The sequence below is a fragment of the Festucalex cinctus genome, chromosome 21 (genome assembly GCF_051991245.1).
Source record: "Festucalex cinctus isolate MCC-2025b chromosome 21, RoL_Fcin_1.0, whole genome shotgun sequence".
NCBI lineage: Eukaryota > Metazoa > Chordata > Actinopteri > Syngnathiformes > Syngnathidae > Festucalex > Festucalex cinctus.
The window spans coordinates 11,746,397-11,762,594 of record NC_135431.1 but is presented as its reverse complement, the minus strand read 5'-3'; the positions used below and the strand labels follow the sequence as shown (position 1 = coordinate 11,762,594).

At 39.3% G+C, this 16,198-nt stretch overlaps 2 protein-coding genes and 1 long non-coding RNA gene across 4 annotated transcripts in view; 1 reads left to right on the top strand and 2 right to left on the bottom strand.

The window, feature by feature from the left end:
* ostm1 (osteoclastogenesis associated transmembrane protein 1) overlaps nucleotides 1-7,403 on the bottom strand; it is a 24,024-nt gene extending 16,621 nt beyond the window's left edge. Inside the window, exons 1-3 of the mRNA XM_077511503.1 lie at nucleotides 7,235-7,403; nucleotides 5,506-5,605; nucleotides 4,143-4,260 (exon numbers count right to left, since the gene is read on the bottom strand). The gene's annotated coding sequence lies outside the window, so the exon portion shown is untranslated. The remainder of the gene's footprint in view (nucleotides 1-4,142; nucleotides 4,261-5,505; nucleotides 5,606-7,234) is intronic.
* Nucleotides 16-3,047, bottom strand: LOC144010859 (uncharacterized). The gene is made up of 3 exons (XR_013281367.1): nucleotides 2,634-3,047; nucleotides 2,181-2,267; nucleotides 16-2,102 (listed from the first exon to the last, which is right to left on the bottom strand). It is a non-coding gene; the product is annotated as an uncharacterized LOC144010859 (long non-coding RNA).
* Nucleotides 7,105-16,198, top strand: nr2e1 (nuclear receptor subfamily 2, group E, member 1). Of its 2 annotated transcripts, none has more exons than XM_077511500.1 (9): nucleotides 7,105-7,627; nucleotides 10,545-10,690; nucleotides 11,095-11,182; nucleotides 11,547-11,782; nucleotides 13,098-13,244; nucleotides 13,538-13,634; nucleotides 13,718-13,867; nucleotides 13,946-14,051; nucleotides 15,238-16,198. In XM_077511500.1, exons 1-9 carry the CDS (start codon nucleotides 7,570-7,572, stop codon nucleotides 15,398-15,400), a joined length of 1,191 nt encoding a protein of 396 aa, XP_077367626.1. In that variant the 5' UTR covers nucleotides 7,105-7,569; the 3' UTR covers nucleotides 15,401-16,198. The 2 variants fall into 2 exon arrangements, with proteins under 2 accessions (XP_077367626.1, XP_077367625.1); XM_077511499.1 differs by having other exon boundaries at nucleotides 13,715-13,867.

Sequence of the window (16,198 nt, the reverse complement as noted above, 5' to 3'; positions counted from 1 at the left end):
TGCTCCCGTATAGGTCGCTTGCACGTGTCGTCACTTCCGCCTCGGATTTCTCGTAGTCGCCATGCTGGGTGGCCTCCATTTACGTAGCGATTCGGTCTAACACGTATCTATCACGTTTGTTGTCTGCGTTTAAAATGGTACATTGTTGCTGCATCGTTGGCTGTTCGAACAAAGCCCAGGGGGGAAATGGTCGGCCTTTCTGCCGAATTCCGAAAATAATTAGGAACCAGGGCCTGGAGACAGAGGAGTGCGGACTCCGGAGGGAAGTCGTTACTTTGGGCTCGTGTGTGCAGCGATCACTTTGTGAGCGGTAAGATTATTTACCTTTATTTAATGTAATGCATGAGGATTAATAACGTTTCGACCGCGCATATATGGGCAAGTTGCTTATGTTTTGGATTCATGAGCAAGTAAGTTCGGTAATACAAGCTGGCTAGCGGACGTTAGCCGAAAGCTAACATCGAACATTTTCACCCAAGTAGTGCCAGTGCAAAGTGTTTACTGCTGAAATTGGATTGATTAGTCTTGGGCTCTTAATGCCGATAACATGTTTTTTGGTGGCAAAATGTAAACTTGGAAAAAAGAGACAGAAGGGGGTGATGCAAGTAAACAGACCCCCGGTAGCCTACACATCATGCTAAAGAACTTATTCGGTAGCCTACACATCATGCTAAAGAACTTATTCACGGCCACCCTACTGCGGCAAAATAACCAGTCTTTCCATATTTTATTTGTTTATATATTTGTTTATTTTAACAGGTCGCCCTGCGCCCGTTTTTCTGTCCAATCATCCCGACTGAGCTCCAACATTAAAGTTGGGTCCCAAGTTACAACATCTATGTCTCAGCCCAGTCGGTGCCAAGATATGAACGTGCACAGGAGAGACAAGCAAAGAAAAGGCGACTTGAAGTGGCAGAGATTGTTGCAGTTATGCAGCCAGATGGCTCCAGTAACCTGTACCCTCAAGTACTGCTGACATCATTGACTCTGGTATGCCACTCAGAATTCATTACATGATATATTGTATGCATGAGTGAATGTATGTGTTTGTTTGTGTGTGTACATGCACCTTATATTTTAGAGACATTTGGAAGTGTTTATAGAAATAAGTATTTGCCTGTAGCAATGTTCATACATTAAAAAATGCAACAAAATGTGTACATTTCTTTTACACTGACAAAAAAACTATACTACTGTACTATATTAAACCTATTACTGGTACCGTATTTTTTTGTGATCTTTTTTTATTATTATTTCTTTAGGGATCTCATGCCACACCGACTTGATTGCCAATGACATGATGGAAACGAAGGCGAGCATCAAAGCATTGGAGGAGGACAACATGCGACTGTTTGTTTGGAGCTAATAAAGGCAGCGATTATACAAATTCTATTGTTAGGTTTGTTTACAAAGCTATACATAATACAAATGACAGGATTTGACTCAATGTGCAATATGGTCCCTCTTAAAGTAATGGCATAAATCTTTATTATTTCTAAAAGCACAAAAAATGAAGTGAATAATGATTAGATGTAGTAATTTCAGGGATAAAATTGAACTGTTAATTAATGTAGTTTATTTTAGCACAGGTGCCTACCATCCTGAGATGACGGTATGATGTAATGTTGATGGGGTACGCAATGACTTTCATTATGCTATGTACAGAGGAAAAAGTTGCTCTCTTTTAAATTTGTTTAATGTAAGACAAGTACCAGTGCTGTGTTAGTTTTCCCAATAATCCTTGTTTCACACTTGTCACAAAACCACTGTCCTTTTGGTAGTCTAGATTGGCACACTTCAAGTGATATCATTTGATTTTTCAATCTGCTGCAGCACAAAAAAAACTACTTTATTCCGCATCTTTGAAGTACATGAGCAAGTGGTAGGTGACAGCGGCTGAGCAGGAACACTGGAAGTCCACTGCTGATCTAGTAAATGCTCTCCCGAGCAGTTCAGGTAAGGAGGGGATTTTGGAAAAAACAAACAAACTGGCTTTTCCAGCTGGCCAAAACGAGCGATCTGGGTGGACTCGCTCAATCACACTTTGTCCACACCACAAAGCCGCAGAAGTCCCGTCCAGTTAAACTCATCTGTGCCTGAATCTGAAAATATTACAAACATTGTAATGAAAATATGAAACCTAGCATTAAATAAACTACAAAAAGTAAAGCCATACATACCTGGTAATAATATTGGTGTTGTCGTGACAAGTGATGGGAATTGTTGCCATCCGGCACCAGACAGAAATTGGGTGTTGTGACAGCCTCCTTAACCGTAAGATCATAAGAAAAGCTGTCAGTATGCTCAGTAGTTACCATGAACACGTTTTATTGTACTGGAAACTGAAACTAAAAATACGTCCTCTGAGAGTGGTTAACCTTAACCATTTAGAATAAGTTGATTAAGTAACATGTAACTAGTGAAAGGGTAGCATTAAATTTAATTAAGCCACGGGGAGGCTGTGCATAGTTACTTTTTATTCTTATACGCTCTGCCATATTTGCCTGTTATAAAATGATTAGAAAAACCACATCAGGTAAACCCAGCTGTGCATGTAAACACAATAACAGGAAGCCTGAGAACAAATCAACATTTTTGTGTGCAGAATTACCAACACCATGTGGTTTACTTACGTGCAACAGCAACCGTTTCTTCTGATGCGATGTTAAAGTTTACACTCTGTATCCACCCGCTTACAAAATAATTGTAAGCCTCCAGGGATTTGTTGGCGTGTTATGGAGCATGTTGTCAACACGAGGTAGTGAAAGATGTCCAGAGATGTCACATTTGGCCAGCAAGCTTTCTCCATCAAAAAAAAATCACCCTTGGTCAGGACGTAATTAGGATCAATCCCGCCACACAGAGACACCTTCTGCCTGTATCGTTGTTTTTGATCTTCCGGTAAATCGTGAAAATACTGCGAAAATGACACCAGGTTGATAAGCTCTACCGTGTAACTCGCGAGTGTACCTTGTGAACCGGCGGACACCCAATATGGCGCCCGAAGAAAAAATTCCCATGATGCATTACGATGTGCAAGCGACCTATTGCACTCTACACTCTAAAAACAGTTGGATCAAAAGTAAGTCAATTATGGATAAAAAAAAAAAAAAAAAAAAAATGGACCAATCCACTTCATGGGTCAATTTGACCAATCGTTCAGGGTTATTTTATATGACATGACCCAATTTTTTGACCCAAGAAAAATATATGACCGATATTTATTAGTTGTTTGACACTAAAAGACCCATTTCTTGACTTAAATTAACTCATTCACTGCCAGTCATTATAGAAAATTTTTACATTTCCAATACTCACGTGATATTCCATTCAATAATTATATATAAACCGAATCTACCAAATAACAGAATAGACTCCCTACTTTTTGTCCCGTCCCGTTCTTTTATAATTGACAGCAGAAAAATGTAGGTTTGCCAAAATACAGCCATTTCTCCCATGGACTCTGAAACTGTGTTTATTTCCTATAAAATGGGGCAATGATGTCATCTACCGGTGGTTGGGCATCAGTAAAGTTGTTTCCAAGTTTGATATTTACAGTGGAGCATGCTCAGATTCGCCCCCATTTAGCACCGCTCTAAAAAATACAATTGACAAGTATACTTGTCAAAGGCAGTGAATGAGTTTTAAGGTCAAAGACCCAAGTAGAGGATTGGCCCATTTTTGACCCATAGTTGGGTTATTTTTGACCCAACTATTTTTAGAGTGTATAACTTTAAAGCTGCTGCTTCAAAAATTGAACCAACAATTTGACCAAACTTTGGGTTGTTTTATACAAAACCAGCCAGATGGTTGGGTCAAATTGGCCCAAGTTGCCGAATCGGTACGATTTTCGACCCATATTGGGTCATTTTTGACCCAGCAGTTTTAAGAGTTTAAACAGATGGGTAAAAACAATAAGAACCTTAAGAAATGCACCGATCCACTACTTCTTGGGTTGTTTAGCACAAAACAATCCAAAGATTGGTCGTTTTGTAGAAAAACCAACCAAAAAAATTGTTTTGTACAAACAACCCGCCAAAAAAGTTGTGTCAAATTGAGCCAAGTAATAAATAGGTCGGTCCATAACTGAGTACTAGGCGACATATAGTTCTTCACTAAAAGGGTCTTAAAGTTTCATTCACCTCCAGCAAGCTTGTGGACAGGTAACCTGCAGCGCTGAATTGAACTATCCGTGGTCCTGAAACCTGTCTCTCTCTAGCATGTTCCAGGTAGCAGCACGGTGTGTGGTGGACAGCACATCTGTTTCACAGTCAAGAGTTCTGGGTTCAAATCTGAGTTCAGGATTTGGTACATTTTTTTTATAAACATTAAACATTTCATGCTTTTCAAGTACAGTACTTTTAAACACAGCACAATACATGATAGCATTTGTGAGGGGCACACCTGAATGCACGCGAATAAGGACGGAAAGTGATTTAAAGCAGCAGTGTTGATCTCTTCGGGTCACTTTTAAAGCCGGTACAGCTTCACTATGGCTTTTACCAGGCTTGAAATCTTGCCATTATTCGCTCCCTGGTGCTTAGTGACTTCTTGCTAAACCAATTGCTTTCCGCCTGGTTGCTTATAGGGACCTGCATGTGCAGTCATAAGAAATCATTGTCTGCTATTTTCACTTTATCTGGATGACAAAAAAAAAAAAAAAAAAAGCATATATGCACGCTCATGCAAGGTGGATGTTTAAAAATCAGGTTTGCATTGCTCTGCAGTCACTTCCCCCATGTTTGCCCATCTTGAAGTATGTCAAATATCTGCATAATGAAGATGAGCTCCTCTGATACAAACGAAACATAAATAAAGAAAACAGATACACAATCGACTGCGCCCTTTGTTGCTGGCAACATTTGATGGAGTGTCTGAGGAGAAGATTGTCACTCGTGGAAGAGCGAGCGAGAGAACGTGAAAAGAAGGCAACCCGGGCAACCGCGATGTTGGTTATATTTGTGTAAAGGCTATCAGTGAATGACGAGGATTAGGACGCGTTAAGGAGATTATGTCAAACATTCGCCATTCAGCCGCCGGCAGCCACCCACGCATGCGCGTGCACGTCCGCACTCACGCGCATCACGCGAAGTCCGAACATTATTATCAGACCACTGTATTATTATATTTTAGCCATTTTTCTTTATTTATTTATATATTTTGTCTGAGTAAAATGTCGATTGACATAAGTGACAAAGCTCTTAAATTTGTGTGTGATCTTTTCTCTCATTAGTCAGCGCAGGTGTACCTAATGTTGTGTCCGTTTTGTCACCGTTGAGGCCCCCCCCCCCAAAAAAAATCAAAGAGCCGTTCGAGTGAATTCATCCCGCCCGCTAAAGCCGCACGTTGCGAGACACCAAAAGACACAATGGTTAATTGCAATTAAATACGCCTCCCCGCCTCGCCCCATGGCCGCTTAAATCGACACTTTGTGCGGCCATATGGCCTCCGGCGCACCGTGGGAAGAAGGACAATTAAAAACAGAATATGGATTTCTGGAGTTACCCGGGGAGAGCGCAGCAAGCTGTCAAGGTCAGGGTGTCAGAAAAGAGAGGACCCCGGTGTCCACAGTTGTGGGTGGGAGGAGAGCCTGCGTGGGGGCGTCCTGCAGGAAAGCAAATGAGTATTGGAACGAAGAAAAGTGACGAAAAACTTCAAAAGACAGCAATAAACTTACAGTGGAAGTCAAGTCAATTTTTTTTTATCGCCCTCACGGTGGGGGCTTTCCCACCTGTCTAAACGCGTCATTCTGGTGAAATAGGATGAAAAATCCACCTGTTGGCGGCCATTTTGCCACTTGCTGTCGACTGAAAATGACATCAGGTGCTTCAGGTGCGCCGTGATTGGCACCGTGACGTCATTTTCCGTTGACAGCAAGTGGCTCCCACTCAGATAGATTAAAGCAGGTGGATTTTGTTGTTTAATTCATATATTCCACAAACGCAACATTATCAACATCGAAATCAGAATAACGTGTTTAGACTTGAGGACGCATTGAATTTAATGTAAAAACGTTTTTTTTCTACTTCCACTTTTAAAATGAAAAAAATCTGCATGCTTAAAAATGTTCAAGACCCTCATCTAGCATGAATAAGGAATAAATCATCATCCATCCATCCATTTAAAAAATTATAATTGCTATAATGAAAAGCATCTTTTTTTTTGAAAAGCCTTTTGCTGTATGATATATAAAATATATAATAAGAAATATAATAATGGCTAATGAGTTAAAAAAAATAAAATAAAAAATACACCGTTGCTGGACAGAAATTCGTGTAGGATATACACACAGCAAAATTGGCATTGCTAAATCAACACTTAAATTTAACATTTAAAAAGTGTCGACATTGGTCCAAACTAAATAAAGTTAAAGCTTGTTGTAAGGAATGGATAGCCAATTACCATTTTTTGCCCCTTAATTTGTAGAACATCAATCTCACAATCTTCAATACATGTATATGTTTTTAAATTAAAATATATATTTGTTTTTCCATTTTTTTGAATTCTGTCGAAGTCATGCACTGTCCAAACAGTTGCGTCAAAACAAATTGGGCAAAAAAATTAGACCCAACTTTCTGGGTTGTTTTTGCATCTTTATAATAGCGATGAGCCTACATATTTTTAACATAACGTCCAAATAAAATATATAGGATAAAAAATCCTTGTCATTCAATTGTTTTTTTTTTTAAAGGAAACAGTTGCTGCATTGAAAAACCGTGTTTCCAAATTATTTTTAAGGATTAAAACAAAGGCATTTCTGCGTTTTACTGAATTTAAAAACTGCCCCCAAATCCTTTTTTTTTCTGCATGTGTATTATCACATGCTTATAAGATGAACAACAAAATGTGGGTATATAGCGCACACCCTCACACACAAAGATGCTGTTCCATTTCTTGAGGAATTCTTGCAGGTTTTTTGTTTTGTTTGTTTTTTGCTGTGGCTTTACTAAACTGTAAAGAAAAGGGGAAAAACACTAGAGTGGCTTGTGGGCAGTGCCTTGCATGGGATCAATGAATGAGAGGGAGGGAGGGAGGGAATGTGAGGGAGCGAGAGAGAGAGAGAGAGAGTGACGTCATGGCGGAGTTTGTCGTGGAAAGGCAAGTGGATGAAGGAAGTGGCGATCTCCACCCTCCAGCCTCCTCCTGACACTTGTGCAAAAATATTAGCAGGCTTGATTTATTCGGGCCAAGTCGCAGCACAAAGTCACACCTGCGGCCACGACTCAACACTCACCAATCTCAGTTCGGTGCCGACCAAAAAAAACAAAACTTTTCTTTTGTTTTTGGTTCCCTCTACCCGGCGGCCTCCAAACTTGCCGCCTGTTGCTGTCGCCTTCGCTGGGCTGCGAGTCGGCCCGGTTCGCCGGATGCGCGGTCTTGGAAGGTGGACGATGCGCCGCCGTGCGTGCTGAGCGTGCATGGAACTCATTGTGGAAGTTTGGAGGGGCAACTGAAAGCAACAAGAGCGCGATCAAGAATTATCACCTTTTGTTTTTGTTTTGTTGAAATTATTGATCATTTTTTAAGGGACGTTTTCCAGCTTGAACTTTCATCATTTGAGCATCCACGATGAGCAAAGCTGCCGGCTCAACAAGTGGCTGTTTGGATATTCTCAATGTCAAGTCAAGTAAGTGGCACTTTTCTTCAAGAACAAAAAAATTTAAATATTAAAATGTATTTGAAAGCAGGCTCAATTTACATTAGTATTCGTTTGTTGCGAAATAAAAGCTGTTTTCATTTTAAAACGAAATCCATTCAAACTGCAATGTTTAAAAACAAAAATTGAATGTGTCGATTTTCTCTTTTCTTAAAATGCTCCGTGGGTCAAAAACATCAGAAATTGGCTCAATTTCACCCAACTTTGGGTTCTGTACAAATCTGTAAAATTTACCCACATGGATCGGTCTATTTTTTTATTTTTATTTTTATTTTTTGGAACATCACTTTTTATGGTAGCAATAGAGCTTTATAGTAATCTTTTTTTCCTCGTCTTCTCTTAATTTAAACACTTTCAAACTACCTTTTTAAATGCCATTTGGACAAAAAAATCATGCCTACAAAAAGAAAAAATCATTAAAACAGGCCAAATTAAATTTCTTACATTAGGCCTTATAATCAAATCCAATAAATCAATGTTGGGTCATTGAAAATTGCAATAAGGCTATACACTCATGCCGCATCGAAATATGCATTTTTAATGTCAAAGCGTTTTCCCCTCAATTCCATATCTGTAACATTTCATATATACAATTTAGAATACCACAAATTATGTCCCTTCCATATTGCCGTACTTTAACTTGCGTTTACGCATATAACAAAGTGTTATTATATTTCCTGCAGACGCACACAAAATGATTACTGAGTAAAAAAAATAAAAGCGAGGAAAAAAGATTCCAAAATGATTATTTTTATTTCATTCGCGTTAATATTTCCCTCCTAAAATGTGTGTAAATAAACCTCACGATCACGTTGAATCCATTCAAGTCGTTAGTCAATCACCAGGTAAAAAAAAAAAAAAAAAAAAAATCAGAACAATAAACGTAGGCTTTATAATTGACGATAATACGACATCCCTGGAGTGAGTTTTCTTTCCTGCTGTTTATTCCCATGCTACCCTTTTGGACGGGTCACTGGTGAATCAGCGAGCAGGTGGCAAAACGTCAGTGGAATTACATAGACGCCCCCCCATCCCAACCATAACCCACCCCTGCACATACACTTTTTTTTTTCCTGTGTAGATTTGAATTTAAAAAAAAACAAACAAAAAAAACCTTCACTTTTGTTTCTCTATCAAACATGGGAGTCCTTTTCCACGCACTTGATTTGAGTTTGGTTGAAACGAGTTTGGTGCGCATGATTGTCATGGGCGGTGTCACTGCCTAATCCCGGGGCCTATAGACCCGCCGGATAAAGCAGCTGTCGAGTCCCATTATGAGGGGGAGTTGGCAGCTTGTCGAGATGCGGCCAGTCAGACCAGCTTCAATGGGACAAAATCATTAAGTTAACACCCCCCCCCCCCCCCCTTCCCCTTAATGTCTCCATTGTGGCCCCCCTGGCCATTGTTTTACGGGGCCCAGTTATGATGCTTGCCTACCTTTATTCTGGAAAAAAAGTGTGCACTGAATTCCAATGGTAGGTAGAGAGAGACAGAGAGAGATAGATTAGGTAAATTTGATTTAATCAAATTGTGCTGTAAAAATCCCCCCCTCCAAAAGTCAATGGTTATGAAATTGACTAATGAGGATTAGGATTTAATATTGGAAAAGTAAATAAAGTGATGAATGAGTGAGATAGTAGAGAATAATCTCAACCTGAATCAAATCTTAATTTATAAGGATTTAATAAATTATAATGCAATAAAGTAGAATAAAAATGTGTGCAAAATGTAAAAAAAAAAAAGTGTGAATTATTTCATTATTTAAAAAAATCTTAAGTAATATTAAAAATCAATTTAACACACATTTGAACTATTTTTAAATGTATTTGGATAAATAATTGGGTAACGATTATAATGAAATAAGTACTAATATTACAATCAAAACAATCATTATCTAATGATTGAACAATAAACGTAGGCTTTATAATTGATTCTAAGTGTTATCATACTACTGTATTATGAAAATATTCGAAATAAATTCAACATTTTTTAATTACATAATGAGTTTATGTATTATTAAATGGTATACTGTACTCTGAATGAGTAGTTAATTTATATCCAATTAATTATAAATAGTAATTATAAAACAAGTTTGATTACTTTAGCTACAATTAGAGAAATTAATGACTTATTTAAAAAGATGAACAAAAAAGAATGAAAAATACATTTTAATTGACTATTTTTTTTAATATTAACAGATAAAATATTTCAATAAATTGTGAAGACTATCATTTTATCATTAGGATATATGGAAAATTGTATACATGAATGAGTGTTAAAAGGTACAATAGACAAGTGGGATTTTACACATTATAATGCAAGAAAAGTACATTAATATAGCAAATACGGATTTACATAATAATGTACAGGATTCGATTGACACATAAAAACAAAAAACAAAAACTGTTTTGAAAATTAATGGACGGATAGATGGATAGAGGGACCCCCCCGCCCCCGCCCCCCCCCCCAAAAAAAATGTATAAATGTAACAAGTTAATTTTAAAGACATATGAATTTCATTAATATAAGGACAAGTGTTAAAGCTTGCTGAATTTAGGAGGGAGAGAGAGAGAGAGAGATTCATATATGCTTAAAGACAAATGAAAATAATAGATATGACTATAATAATTATTTCATTATGATTACAATTTTGAAAAAGTAACTAAAGTAATTGAATCAATGAACAAACAAAAGAATGCATGGTTCATCCAAAGGTAGGCTAAAAGGCGAGTTCAAAATCTGCAAAAAGTCCGGAAATACAAGCTATAAAATTATTATTTGATGCTGTATAATAAAAACCCATTTGCAATACAAAAGAGAGTTCTGAAATGTTGCTTGAATTGCCGTAATGACTTCTTAATTAATTTCCACATCACTGCCACTTCAGGTCGCATTTTGGACATCCCGTGCAAAGTGTGCGGGGACCGCAGCTCCGGCAAGCACTACGGCGTCTACGCCTGTGACGGCTGCTCGGGCTTCTTCAAGAGGAGCATTCGTCGAAACAGAACTTACGTGTGCAAGTCTGGTTCTCAGGTAGCAACCCCCCCTCCTTTAAATGTGTTCCCTTTCTTTCCACAACCCAAATGCGCCTTAGCGAGACATTTTCACTCAGTTAGCGCTTTTTCCCAGCTGTGCCTGAACGCATCCAGCTGGCAGCGTTTAAATAGCTAAACGCGCCGGTGCGTTGTAATTTATCAGGTGTAATCCAATCTAATGTGATGAAAGCGAGGATTCAAGGAGCAGGGGGCGGGATAGTACTTAGCCCCCCGAAGCCCACAACACCCCCCCCCCCCCCTTCCCTGCAATGAGGCTGCATTGAGGGGGTCGATAAATGATGATGATAGCACCTGGAAATTGGTCTCCTGGGAAGATAATAGTAAGGAGAGAAGCGTTGCAGCTATTATATGATAACACAGTTTGTGTGTGTGTGTGTGTAGGGTGGGTGTCCTGTGGACAAAACTCACAGAAACCAATGCCGAGCGTGCCGCTTGAAAAAGTGCCTGGAAGTCAACATGAATAAAGACGGTAAATATAGTTGTTGATTTTTTTTTTTTTTATCACTTATTTAGTCATTTTTAAAAGTTCTTAAAAATGTGTTTTCGTTATTTTGTCACCTATAAAAATGACGATTACGGAATCACTTACAGTAGGTGTGACGCTTCTTCGTTTGTAACTGAACTCTGCATGGTTTATCATACTGCCCCCTGGTGGCTAAATCAGCAGTCGCGAAGAATTCTTCATGATGCACAAACTTTAATCTTGCTCTACATATTATTGTAAAGTAACTGCGTTATAATTAAAAAGTATTATATATATTATTTTTAATGGACTAACATTTTCTAGATGAATTACTGATGAATAATTTGGATGTCTGCTGTGCAATTTTCAGCCGTCCAACACGAAAGGGGACCCCGAACGTCCACCATCCGAAAACAGGTGGCCTTGTACTTCCGAGGTCATAAAGAGGTCAACGGGTCGTCCACGCATTTCCCGGGTTCCTCTCTGCCGGGACCCCCCTTCTTCACGACCGTCACGCAACTGGAGCCTCACACTTTGGATATGAGTACGGTGGCCAGCACGCCAGAGAGGCAGGCCATCGTGGGCCTGGCGCAGCCCACCCCCAAGGTAATCAGATAAATATATTTTTACTTATTATTAAAAAAAAGAAAAAAAAATCGACCAAAATGTGAAAAAACAAACAGACATAATAATTAAATAAAATGTTAAAAATGAAACTGTTTGTGCATCAGCATTTGGCGCAATTTGGCTATTAGGTGGCAGTATAATAATGTAATTTGAGATAAACAAAGAACAGTTTGACTCAACTACTATAATCGACTCCGTGATCTGGTTGATTAGTCATTTTTCGCAGAGGATTAAGAATATATGCTTGTGATGGACATTTATTAATAAATTATAAAGCCTTAATAGTTTCAAAAATCATTTGCTAAATAGTGAGCCCATAGTTTTTTTTTTTGGTATCAGTTTACAGTAATAATTATATTAAGGGTTCATAAACTGGTTATTAGTTTGTTACTACTTTAAAAAGTCATTAAATGAAAATAGCAAAAGTCTAATCTTTTCAAATTATGCCCATGACATTGAGTGATGTTCTCACAATATGAAATTTTAATATATTTAGTTTGTAACAACTCACTAGAAAAGAGCAGCGAGGGTGACTGTTGGTTGCCAAATAGTGAACCGAGTCTTTTTACATACCACTTTCGGATTATAAACTGGTTATTAATTAGTTCATCAACATTTTAAATCTGAAGTAACACGAGTCATTTCATATAAACAATGTAAATAAATGCTTTTTTTCCCCTCCAAATACTGCGTTCATGTCTATTTCTTACCATGTTAAAAATAATGATTTATAAATTAGTTAACACTTTTTTTTATTAGTTATCTTTTTTATTAAGTCTTAATAAAGAGCATCAAGTCATTTAATAAGATGAGCAGGAGTGACCTGCAACTTGCCAAATAGTGAGGTCACACTTAATTGTTGACTTCCATTAATTTAACTGATTTATAGCATAAACACATTTAAAAGCAACCTGTAGCCTAACCCAAACCTAAACAGTATAGTAGAATTTAATAACATCATAATGAGAACCAAAAATGTTTTATTTGCAAATGTAATTAACAGTATGAAAAAAGTCAAGTTCAACATTGAGTGGAAATTTGTATTAGTATCATTATTATTATTTATACGATTATAATTTTTTTCCATCAAGGTTAGAAGTTGAAATTCTTGCCCTGATTTAGCCCATAAGAGGCACAAATCCGCCAATTAGATTTCTCACGGCAAATCCGCCGCAAGCAACACTAATCGTGGCGAAAAAGCAGGTGCCGTGGCTTGGAATTTGACCTTTGCGGCGTACAATGAGCGCCACTGTTTCCGAGGTGATGACGGCATCCTTGGTTTGTCCCGCCGCAGTACCCGCACGAGGTCAGCGCCACCCCCATGTACATGTACGAGGTGGCCACCGAGTCGGTGTGCGAGTCGGCGGCCCGCCTCCTCTTCATGAGCATCAAGTGGGCCAAAAGTGTGCCCGCCTTCTCCACGCTCCCCTTACCTGACCAGGTACGTTTAACCGGGAAGTTCAGGCTAACAAGAAGGGGGCGGGGTTTAGAGGAAGTCAGCGTTTAGAGTTGTCTTCTACCGTCACTTCCTGTTGTCCACCCTGTAAAGTGATCTAATGTCCGTACAAGGGTTTGTAGTTACCTGGAAACGGTTGAATTGGCGCTCTGAAAGGAGTTGCTATAGTAACGCAGTAGCGTCGATTTCCCGCATGATGGACTACTGTCGTAAAGTCCAGTGCATATGGTCCTTATATGACACACCCAATGGCCTTACAAACGTAATCATCTTTGCAGTTGATTCTGTTGGAGGACGCATGGCGGGAATTGTTTGTCCTGGGCATCGCGCAGTGGGCCATCCCTGTGGACTCTACGACCCTACTTGCCGTTTCTGGTATGTAATCCCAGACACGCTTCTTGTAAATGACTTCCCCCGCTTCGCCATCTTCCCGTGTCATCACATCGTGCCATCAGCAGGGATGAACGCGGAAAACACGGAATCCCAGCGGATGAACAAGATCATGTCCGAGATCCAAGCGCTTCAAGAGGTGGTCACCAGGTTCCGGCAGATGCGGCTGGACGCCACCGAGTTCGCCTGTTTAAAATGTATCGTCACGTTCAAAGCCGGTGAGATCCAAGCCGTTGTTGCCAATAGACCTCGGACCTTAGGCTTGGATTGTAACACTGGCGCTCTCGTGGTAACAGTTCCGACGCAGGGGGGCGCAGAGTTGAGAAATTTCCGCAACGCCAGCGCCATTGCCGCGCTGCAGGATGAGGCACAGCTCACGCTCAACAGCTACATTCACACCAGGTAAGACTATTGGCCAGTAACGTCTTTGTAGGAGAAAAAAACGCTGTTACGCACATCGTTTGATCATATTTTGGACATGGACGATTCGCTCATGTGCAGTATACAGTAAATCCCCCGCCATCTTACGGCTACGAATTCAGACCATCCCCACAATAAGTAAAATCTGCAATATAGAAACACCTAACTGAAATACTTTTTACGTTCTTTAAACACACTTAAAATAATACAAACACATTTAAGAACATAAAATATTGATGGGTAAGATAAAAAAAAATGTAGTATACCAACCCCCCTTTGTGTTTAAAATAAACTAATCTTGATATATCCAAACTGATTTATCTCACAATATACATCAATAATCATGCCTGAAGCAGTACATTATAAAAATGAATCTATTGCGATTGCTTTGTGTTGGCGTAAAAAACAGGATTACAGAGGATTTAATATTGAATCATCTTCAGCAAAAACTAGGCTGAGCTTGAAATTGAAAACAGGAAGTAGGCCTATCTTCTTTTAAAATTTTCATTTTAGTGTCAACCTAAATAGGGTGCCGCCATCTTCTGGCTGACAGTGGAATTACATCTAAAATAAGCAGTATACAATTTAAGATAACGTTTAAAAACCTGCAACGTAGAGGGGTTTACTGTATATTAATGTTCTTAGTTTGCTTGCCAGCTGATTCATCAAATACATCAGCTTCTTTTAATAAAGTGGACGTCAACCATTTCTTGACAATATTACGTTATATGTGACCTCAATAGTCTAAACATGACATTCTGATTAATATTACATTTGTGGAATAAGAGTTATGAAGCAAAATAAAGATTTTATCCATCTCAGGGGGCGGCCATTTTGCCACTTGCTATAGACTTTCGATGACATCACAGTTGCTGGGCTTTGGCAATGACCAATCACAGCTCACCTGTTTTCTGAAGCTGAGCTGTGATTGGTTGTTACCCAAGTCATTTTCACGTGACAGCAAGAGGCAAAATGGCCGCCTTCTGATATTTATTAAAAAAAAAATGCTGGATTTCGCTGCTTAAACTCATTTTCCACTAATGAAACATGAACCAAATTCCATATTTAGACGTGTAGGGCTGCACAGAACATATTGTCAAGATTTTTTTTTCCTTTTTTGGGAGGAAGCGTCGACTTCCCCTTTAAATAACCCGTGGTGTGTTCGCAGGTACCCGACTCAACCGTGCCGTTTCGGCAAGCTGCTGCTGCTCCTGCCGTCCCTGCGATCGGTCGGCCCGTCCACCATCGAGGAGGTGTTCTTCAAGAAGACCATCGGCAACGTGCCCATCACCAGGCTCCTCTCCGACATGTACAAATCCAGTGACATATGACCTCGGCAGTCAACCCGCCTGCTTGCAGAAAAAAAAAAGAAAAAAAAAAAAGACTTGAACGAAGTGAGGGGAGGCAGGGGGGACCTCACCCCCCTCGAAACTCGGCCAGCAGGCCGTAGAGTTAGCAGAAACACATCTGTATGAAAGAAAACCCGTCAAGAAAACAAGTTCATCAACTAGCCTGTTAACAGGGGATCGAGTTAAAGGATTAGTGTAACTACCAGAATAGATTTGCCTATAAAGAAGCACTGGAGTGGACAGAGGAAAGCTATTCATGTATACAGATGACTCAAGACTCTGGGGAGCAGCTGCCAAGTGACTTGACAAAAGACGTGACGTGAAAATAAGTGCAAGTGTCTGTGAGACCAATGAGCTTGACGACCAATTTAATATTTTATTGCTGTGTTCAATCCCAGTGGAGGAAACCAAAAAACAAAAAACAAAAAAAAAGATGCACGAGTATGGGCGATGGGCCTCCTCATCCGGTGTTGAAATCAAACGCACCCGCCAATGAAGAGGAAATGACTACTGTGGGAAAGAAGGGGGGCTGGGGTGTTCTCAACGGACAACTAAAGACGGTGTGCGTATTTAAGTGTTTGCATCCAGGCATAACATTAAAATGTTTGGGTCACCTTAAAAGTTAGACACTAACATGGATTAAAAAAATAAATAAAAAAATCAGCACTTGGGGAGCAGTTTTGTGGAATAATATGGTGGTTTTATTTTGTTGTAAATACTTGGAGTTATAACTATTTAGAGGTGAAACCATATGAATAAAAGACACTGGATTAAAGTCTT